The sequence below is a fragment of the Lathyrus oleraceus genome, chromosome 7, assembly GCF_024323335.1.
Source record: "Lathyrus oleraceus cultivar Zhongwan6 chromosome 7, CAAS_Psat_ZW6_1.0, whole genome shotgun sequence".
Taxonomy (NCBI): domain Eukaryota; kingdom Viridiplantae; phylum Streptophyta; class Magnoliopsida; order Fabales; family Fabaceae; genus Lathyrus; species Lathyrus oleraceus.
In genome coordinates this window covers 504,007,518-504,017,570 of record NC_066585.1, presented here as the reverse complement: position 1 = coordinate 504,017,570, position 10,053 = coordinate 504,007,518, and the positions used below count along the sequence as shown (strand labels likewise).

General features: G+C 28.6%; 1 protein-coding gene across 1 annotated transcript; it reads right to left on the bottom strand.

Moving 5' to 3' along the window:
• Positions 1–668: 668 nt before the first annotated feature.
• On the bottom strand, positions 669–9,733 carry LOC127107129 (transcription factor bHLH95). Its single transcript, XM_051044405.1, has 3 exons — positions 9,351–9,733; positions 8,303–8,791; positions 669–888 (listed from the first exon to the last, which is right to left on the bottom strand). Exons 1-3 carry the CDS (start codon positions 9,699–9,701, stop codon positions 805–807), a joined length of 924 nt encoding a protein of 307 aa, XP_050900362.1. The 5' UTR covers positions 9,702–9,733; the 3' UTR covers positions 669–804.
• Positions 9,734–10,053: the final 320 nt, after the last annotated feature.

Sequence of the window (10,053 nt, the reverse complement as noted above, 5' to 3'; positions counted from 1 at the left end):
AGCTAGAAGAGCTTTGTTGCTCTCGTTGCGTATCTAATTCGTGAAAGTAGTATTAGTAGTATGAGAATTGTAGTAAAAATCTATAAAGTCGAGTGGACCCATAAATAGGGAACTCCACTAAGGTTTAGTATTCTCACTATGTTGTTGTTTTCATCTTAGCTACAGGAGCTGGAGGATTGGCAGGAAGACCATAAGGTTGAAGGTTGGGATGTCTGATGGAGAATGTTGTTTTATTTCTTATTTGATTTAGTTATTGGACATCCATTGTATTATTTCTTATGTATTATGTACATTTAGTACTTTTGTGGATGTAATTTAAATGATGATTATACTCACTACCAAAATTTAATGCTTTACTTAATACGATTCTAGATAGTATTATGTGGGATGTTCCATATTTCTTAAATTATTAATATATTTTGAGATTTTTACAAAAAACAAGGTCTGGAAAATTTAATAATCAAAATCATGGCATGCGTATAAATTTTTTATCATAATAGTTTTGACACCCTTCAAATGATAGAAATGGATATGTTTCAATTAGTCAATTATATACATAAATTTACTTACTTTAAATAAAATTTATGCAGTTTATATTGAAAAAAAAAGAATATTTAAGCAAGTTTAAACAATGTAGTTCTAGTCTCAAATAAAAAACACCATAATAATTCCATAAAAATAAAATATTATACATGTTTGATCTTAATACAATCATGCAAGCTTAACCATTTCTAATAATTTTCAAGAGGAGAAACTAAATTAAAGTTTATATGGAATGCAAAGACAAGTTCTATAGTCTAAACTTTAAGAGATCAACATCATAATTTCTTTAGCTGCTTGCTTGTAAGTTTCCTCCACTGAAATTGAATCCTGTAAACATTGTCTAGCCTGAAAATCAACATGATTTAACTAAGTTATTCACGCTAAATAACTTTTTTTAATAAGTTAATAAATTATTATAATTGCTAGGTACAACTACATTATAGTTTCGACAAGTCTAATATGACATCACATATAAACCATAGAGATGATAAAGATTTGGTTTGAAACTTACATGAGCTAGAATCATGTAGAAGTTTCCATTTCCATTGCATGTAATGTTGGCAACTACAACATCAATCCTATATTTTTCAGCACAAAAGCAATCATTGTCAAAAGACCTAACATTTTAGTAGCACATATGCAGAATTGTGCTTCACCACCATAAATGTTTAAGACAACATTTTGATAAGACCATGTTCGAAAAGCTACTTGTTGTGGTGGAGGAGTAGATTGTACTGATGCTTTTGAATTATGATATGAAGTAGCAATTGCACTAGTAGGAAAGTTATTATTATAACTTGAGGATCCATGATCAACTATGATTGCTTCCCTTGATTCATAGGATTGCCAATGTGGTTTTTTGATCATAGATGATGACTCACTTCCTAATAAGGATACATATTTAAGTTTTTCTTTCTTCTTCTTTTCTAAAATTCCAATAATTTTCTTTAGATTTTTAATTTTCTTCACTGCTGCATCCACAATTGTTGAATTATCAGCCTACAAAAAAATCATAAGAAGTAAAGCATTTTAATTAGTAAATAAATCATTATGACACAAAAGTCTTACTCTGATGGTTGTCCTCATATGTATATTATTTTCTTTTTATTGAGTTGATTTTTAGGACAAAGGCATCTAATATTCTAAAATTTCATTTAAAGATAAGTAAAATATGACTTATATTTGTTCAAGCCTAATTTTATTTCAAATTCTTCTAGTAAAAATAAAAATCTCATTAAGCTCTTATATTGTGTGCTTACTACATCTTATTTAAGTAAGTACTATCATGCTAACATAATTAAAATAAAATTATATCTTTTTCAATAAAAAGATTATATTGATCTTTAATTAATTTTTACTTATGCGAACAAATATAAAACTTTAATACGTAGGGAATCAGACAATCGCAATTTTAATGTGAAAAATTTGGAATTCATCATTTGGTAATTCTCCAACCTCTAATATTACACAACAACAATTAGATCTTTAAATTAGTAAAAATTCTATTTGATTATGCGATTATTACTCTTAAACTAATTGAAAAAGAAAATGAATTTACCTTTGAAGGTAGTTCAGGAAGCAAAGCATGTATGCTAGAGAACATATTCCTCATTTTCTTTCTCCTTTCTCTCTCGGTCAAGATATGCATTTCATGATCTAAATCACGATATATTCCATCTTTACCTCCATCCTTTATATCATTCTCACTTCTAATCACAACCTCAACTCGATTTTGTTTTTTATTCACATGAACTTCTCCTTCATTAAGTCCTTCTTTATGGTTCAATGATTTCATATTTAACTTTTGTTCGCTACTCTCACCTAAATTTACAAAATTTAAGAGATCACTCCATGATTGATTTTCCCACCTGAAACTAGCATAAACACCATCATCATGATTTACACTCATGGCTATGCCAAAGAAATAGAGTATAAGAAAGGCAAAAGAAGTTTTAACAAAAAGATAAAAGAACTAATATATTTATATAGAAATATATTAGAGTTTAGTAGAAGCTACTAAAAAAATGATATTAAAATAAAATCTAAAAATGGCAAACTTAGTATAGAAGTATCTAAAATTTATACAAAATACAATGGTTGTTATTGAAAATTCTAGAAAATACATAAAAACTAATCATAATAATATTTGTCATAAAAAATACAAATCAAAATTTAAGAACGTTGTAAAACAAACTCAACACGCGTTAGGATCCTACTATATAAAACTTACACTACATGCATGATTTGTGTTAAAGTGAGTTTATTGAAATTATTGTGTGTGGCCGCAGTTTTGAAAAACCTTATATGCATTTTTGGAAAAATCTTGTTAATTTACTTGGATTTGGACAAACCGACATATTAAAATGACTAATTTATGATTTCAATTATTAAAAAAAATATAACTATAAGTAATTATACCATTAACATTGTGATAGATGTTTTCTGTTAATACTACCACTGATAGAAAGATCTAAAAGATCAAGCTATAAATACATTTTCCAATACGAAGTTATTATAAAGATATTAAATTTAATATATTTGTGGGTACCATGAATTTATTTGGTAGTGTTGATTAAATTAATTTAACATTTTAATTAATTAATTAATTAATATAAATATATGACATGGCATAAAATGATGGGATGATAGTTACATACTCAAGAAAACTTCAAAGTATGAGTGTTCACCTAAATTTAATTAATTTTAATCAATTTAAATAATAAATTTTACATTATGATTGATAAACATAATTTTTTACTTAAAAAAATAGTCATACGTTATTTTTCATTCTATAATATAATTTGTTTATGTTTTCTTTCTAGTTCACATTAACTCTACCTTTAACCTCTTATCATATAAAATTATGTCATAATACCTAATATATATATATATATATATATATATATATATATATATATATATTATATATATATATATATATATATATATATATATATAATCCTCTCTAAATATATCATTGAAATATTAACTGAAAATGTGAATTTTTAAAATTAGTCTATAATATGATTAACTTTTTTTATATTGTTACTAATGATTCTACATGTTGTTGGCTCTATGTGTTGGCATCAATTTTGGTAAAACTTAGTGTTATCACAAGATGTCACGCGTGTTGTCTTGACATGTGATATCAGCTTTCTGTAGGTTGTTTAAATATGGTTGTGCAGGAGTTAGCCAAGATGTCATACCCGATGTTAAGACATGTGCATACAGAACATTCAGTTTGAATGTTATGTGTTTTGTTGTTGCGTTTTTCATGCAAATCTTTGTGTGCTTATGTGGAGATTGCATGCGTTATTCAAGCAGTAATTCTATTTAAAACCAAAATGTTCTATTTTCCTAAAAGGAATGATTAGCTGTTGTTTCTTAGGAGATACACAATTAAAATAGAATTAGGGTTTCATGCTACCCAGGCCCATTCAAAAAGCTTCTATTTAAAGGCCATGTAAAACATGTTTTAGACACACAAGAAACGAACGATGAAGTGAGAGAGTTTTAGGGTTTTAGTCTTGTGTGAACTTGTGAATTGTGAGCCATTCATTCATCTTGGTGATATATGAATTAGACTGAGTTTTGTGTTGTAATTTGTCCACTTTAAGATTTGAAGTACGAGTGTATTTGTTTACTTGATTGAAGCTTTTAAGCAAGATCAAGTATGTGTCCTTGAAGTGTGTCTTCTTTATTTTTTGTATTTGTTCTAGTATCACTGCTGTGATTGAGGGGGAATGAGTAGGGTCTCATATCTAAGAGTTCTTAGATAGAAGTCACACGAGTAGAGATTAGGTGAAAAGAATGTAACTTGAAGTTGTTTACTGAGAGTCTTTGAACTAATTCTGTTTAGTGGATTTCCTTCCTGGCTTGATAGCCCCCAGACGTAGGTGAGTTTGCACCAAACTGGATTAACAATTGCTTGTGTCGCTTATTCAATTGTTTCTCTGTTTTTATCCTATTTATATTTCATAATGTTGGCATTGGCCAAGTCCTTTAGCACAGGGAATGTTTCCTAATTCTAAGTCCAGAAGCTCAGATCAAGTTCTGATGGCCTTTGTTTTTTTGTATTTTTTGTATTTCCATTTAATCCACTTATTTTATTTTATTCGTAGAAATTTCATTTTTAATCCAAAAAATATGGGACTTTCACCAAAAATTTTAAATATTTTTCTCTTCCATATTCTGAATTAAAAATATTTTTGGATTTGGTATTTTTCATGAATTAAATGTTTTTGTGCATATTTTTAATTGTTTAAAAATACTTCTGACTTTTTAAAAATAGTGAAATTTTTTGTTTATGGTCCTTTGACCTTGGTTGACCTAGGATAAATTAGTTGGCTATTTATTTGGTGTTTTGAAGGGATTTTAGGTTTTAACCAAATTTAAATGCCTTTTAGTCCATTTTTAAATTGATTAAATGTATAAAAATGTCGTTGAGCCATTTTTATGGTCTTGTGATGTTTGACTTTCTATTTGGGCCTTGGTCAAGGTTGATTTGACTTTTGTTGAATCAAAACCATTGGATTTAGGGGATTGATGAAATGTACATTTCATCTCCCAAAATGAATGAATGGTTTTGATTTGATGAAATTCCTCCCATGATCAATTTGTGTTTCTATCTTCCCCTCCCTCTTCATCTTCATCCCTTTTCTTCCCCATTCCCTCATTTGACCAATGAAATCTCTAATGTCTAAAGACTAGTTGATTCATCAATGACCTTGTGTCAGATGAATCAATATAAGTATGAATAAGATGGGTCCTTCCCATTTTCTTTTAGTGTGTGGTATGTTTTAAGAGTTTGATTCTTTGTACCAAATCTCTAACATGCATTAACACCTATATTTTTATTTCCCGGCCTCAGATAGTTGTGACTTCTACATAAGTCCAATTACGGTTGCTTAATATAGCGCTAAATTTGACCCTTAAGGCATGACATTCTAGTAAGTGAGATTGTAAGTCTCCCCTTCTTCATGGTATTGTGTGGAGACTTGACTTTTTCCCTTTCATGGGAGCTAGTGGCATACTTGTTGATTATCCAAGTTGGAGCCCTTCTCATGGAAGATGTCTTGGTTTAAGTATTCATACTTGTGAATGAATAGTTGAGTGTTCTCTAATGAATGACTTAATTAATTAAAAATCACATCTAACACCACTAACTTTTGACTAACATTTGACTAACTCTTATTCATTATGCTTTTACTTTCAAGTAATTTACTTTATACAATTTAACTTTCAGTCATTTTATCATTCATTTCCATTTACATTTCATATAACTTGTTTATGTTTAAGTCCTTTTCTTTTTGCTCATTTTAGCCATATCTTGTGATTGTATATACTTGTGTTGTGTGTTTTGATTTTGTTTGTGGTCTTAGGACCCTAAAACACCTAATAACAACAAAAATCCTAAAAAATACTTGGTGGACTGTTGAACTTGATCTGAGCTTCTGGACTTAGAATTAGGAAACATTCCCTGTGCTAAAGGACTTGGTCAATGCCAACATTATGAAACTGAGTTATATCTGATTTTGCCTTTATCTGATGCAAGACTTGGGAATTTCTTGGATTCATCTGCTACTTTGTCTTTGTGCTTAAGTGTTATTTTGATCTTGTGTCTAATGTTTTGTTCTAAGTTGATCAAGGAATATTTCATCTGGTACATTGAAAGACAATGAAGACTGCAAGCTAATGGAATACATGCTTGGATGTTACCATCTTTATTTGAGGCCTTGATCTTCATGATGTCTAGATATTGTTCATTTCTTATTGATCATTGCTTGATTAAAGTCCAAAGGAAAATAGGTTTCTGTATGACATTCTTGTCTGTTGGATTGCATCCCATTGGTCAGATCTTTTCAAATATTAACTTTTAATTTGTGCTTAGGATAGCCTTTTCATCTCCTCCCACTTCTTAAATTTCAAAATATCTCCCTCTTTTCAAAAACATTTCTTTGCTTGTGATTTCAAACTTAGACATTGTTTTAATGATTAGAAACTTTGGCCTTATGCCATTGAATTTATGAACTTCTTTTCTTAAATCAAACTTGTAAATAAACTTAACCATATTGACTTAAATTTCAAAATACAAAAAGAACTAATAATCTCGATTCAAATTTTTTCCCATTTGTGCCTTTTCATATTAAACTTTTATTAAAAGCAATTCACCGACTCATTTGAAATTTTTACCACGAACTACGAGGTTTTGATCCCTTATCTTTATGTTGGTATGTAGGCACAAGACCAAAGGTCTTGTCAAACACAAAAAGATAATCAATGAATTCTTTTCTCATCCCCACATTCTATTTTTATCAAACATCATCTATACCAAAAACACATGCACACATAAAAAAAGGCTCTCTAGGAGTACATAAGATACTTTGGGTGCTAACACCTTCCCTCTTTGTAACCAACCCCCTTATCTGTAATATCTGGAATTTTATTAGTTTTGATTTGAAAACTTGTTATCTTTGGATTTTGTTTATACTTTTCCCTTTTTCTCTGGAAACAATAAAAGCACGGTGACGACTCTGATTTTATTGATTTTAAGTTTATCCATAACTTGATGGTCATTAATTTACCGCTACATTAACCATATTTGACGAATAGGTTAATAAATCCTTGTGATTGATTTTGGGGATAATCACCCTTGAGTTACATGACAAGTGCAACTGTGAGCATGCCATTCTTATATTATGAGGAGCTAGAAGAGCTTTGTTGCTCTCTTTGCGCATCTAATTCGTGAAAGTAGTATTAGTAGTATGAGAATTGTAGTAAAAATCTATAAAGTCGAGTGAACCCATAAATAGGGAACTCCGCTAAGGTTTAGTATTCTCACTATGTTGTTGTTTTCATCTTAGCTGCAGGAGCTGGAGGATTGGCAGGAAGACCATAAGGTTGAAGGTTGGGATGTCTGATGGACAATGTTGTTTTATTTCTTATTTGATTTAGTTATTGGACATTCATTGTATTATTTCTTATGTATTATGTACATTTAGTACTTTTGTGGATGTAATTTATATGATGATTATACTCACTATCTAAATTTAATGCTTTACTTAATACGATTCTAGATAGTATTATGTGGGATGTTCCATATTTCTTAAATTATTAATATATTTTGAGATTTTTACAAAAAACAAGGTCTTGAAATTTAATAATCAAAATCATGGCATGCGTATAAATTTTTTATCATAATAGTTTTGACACCCTTCAAATGATAGAAAAGGATATGTTTCAATTAGTCAATTATATACATAAATTTATTTACTTTAAATAAAATTTATGCAGTTTATATTGAAAAAAAAAAGAATATTTAAGTAAGTTTAAACACTGTAGTTGTAGTCTCAAATAAAAAACACCATAATAATTCCATAAAAATAAAATATTATACATGTTTGATCTTAATACAATCATGCAAGCTTAACCATTTCTAATAATTTTCAAGAGGAGAAACTAAATTAAAATTTATATGGAATACAAAGACAAGTTGTATAGTCTAAACTTTAAGAGATCAACATCATAATTTCTTTAGCTGCTTGCTTGTAAGTTTCCTCCACTGAAATTGAATCCTGTAAACATTGTCTAGCCTGAAAAATCAACATGATTTAACTAAGTTATTCACGCTAAATAACTTTTTTTAATAAGTTAATAAATTATTATAATTGCTAGGTACAACTATATTATAGTTTCGACAAGTCTAATATGATATCACATATAAACCATAGAGATGATAAAGATTTGGTTTGAAACTTACATGAGCTAGAATCATGTAGAAGTTTCCATTTCCATTGCATGTAATGTTGGCAACTACAACATCAATCCTATATTTTTCCAGCACAAAAGCAATCATTGTCAAAAGACCTAACATTTTAGTAGCACATATGCAGAATTGTGCTTCACCACCATAAATGTTTAAGACAACATTTTGATAAGACCATGTTCGAAAAGCTACTTGTTGTGGTGGAGGAGTAGATTGTACTAATGCTTTTGAACTATGATATGAAGTAGCAATTGCACTAGTAGGAAAGTTATTATTATAACTTGAGGATCCATGATCAACTATGATTGCTTCCCTTGATTCATAGGGTTGCCAATGTGGTTTTTTGATCACAGATGATGACTCACTTCCTAATAAGGATACATATTTAAGTTTTTCTTTCTTCTTCTTTTCTAAAATTCCAATAATTTTCTTTAGATTTTTAATTTTCTTCACTGCTGCATCCACAATTGTTGAATTATCAGCCTACAAAAAAATCATAAGAAGTAAAGCATTTTAATTAGTAAATAAATCATTATGACACAAAAGTCTTACTCTGATGGTTGTCCTCATATGTATATTATTTTCTTTTTATTGAGTTGATTTTTAGGACAAAGGCATCTAATATTCTAAAATTTCATTTAAAGATAAGTAAAATATGACTTATATTTGTTCAAGCCTAATTTTATTTCAAATTCTTCTAGAAAAAATAAAAATCTCATTAAGCTCTTATATTGTGTGCTTACTACATCTTATTTAAGTAAGTACTATCATGCTAACATAATTAAAATAAAATTATATCTTTTTCAATAAAAAGATTATATTGATCTTTAATTAATTTTTACTTATGCGAACAAATATAAAAATTTAATACGTAGGGAATCAGACAATCGCAATTTTAATGTGAAAAATTTGGAATTCATCATTTGGTAATTCTCCAACCTCTAATATTACACAACAACAATTAGATCTTTAAAATAGTAAAAATTCTATTTGATTATGCGATTATTACTCTTAAACTAATTGAAAAAGAAAATGAATTTACCTTTGAAGGTAGTTCAGGAAGCAAAGCATGTAGGCTAGAGAACATATTCCTCATTTTCTTTCTCCTTTCTCTCTCGGCCAAGATATGCATTTCATGATCTAAATCACGATATATTCCATCTTTACCTCCATCCTTTATATCATTCTCACTTCTAATCACAACCTCAACTCGATTTTGTTTTTTATTCACATGAACTTCTCCTTCATTAAGTCCTTCTTTATGGTTCAATGATTTCATATTTAACTTTTGTTCGCTACTCTCACCTAAATTTTCAAAATTTAAGAGATCACTCCATGATTGATTTTCCCACCTGAAACTAGCATAAACACCATCATCATGATTTACTCTCATGGCTATGCCAAAGAAATAGAGTATAAGAAAGGCAAAAGAAGTTTTAACAAAAAGATAAAAGAACTAATATATTTATATAGAAATATATTAGAGTTTAGTAGAAGCTACTAAAAAAATGATATTAAAATAAAATCTAAAAATGGCAAACTTAGTATAGAAGTATCTAAAATTTATACAAAATACAATGGTTGTTATTGAAAATTCTAGAAAATACATAAAAACTAATCATAATAATATTTGTCATAAAAAATACAAATCAAAATTTAAAAACGTTGTAAAACAAACTCAACACGCGATAGGATCCTACTATATAAAACTTACACTACATGCATGATTTGTGTTAAAGTGAGTT

Coding starts and splice junctions, on each gene's coding strand:
- LOC127107129 (XM_051044405.1), bottom strand. CDS start 9,701: ATGAGAGTAAATCATGATGATGGTGTTTATGCTAGTTTCAGGTGGGAA. Junction 8,792..9,350: donor TTCCTGAACTACCTTCAAAG/GTAAATTCATTT, acceptor ATTTTTTTGTAG/GCTGATAATTCAACAATTGT. Junction 889..8,302: donor TCTACATGATTCTAGCTCAT/GTAAGTTTCAAA, acceptor GTTGATTTTCAG/GCTAGACAATGTTTACAGGA.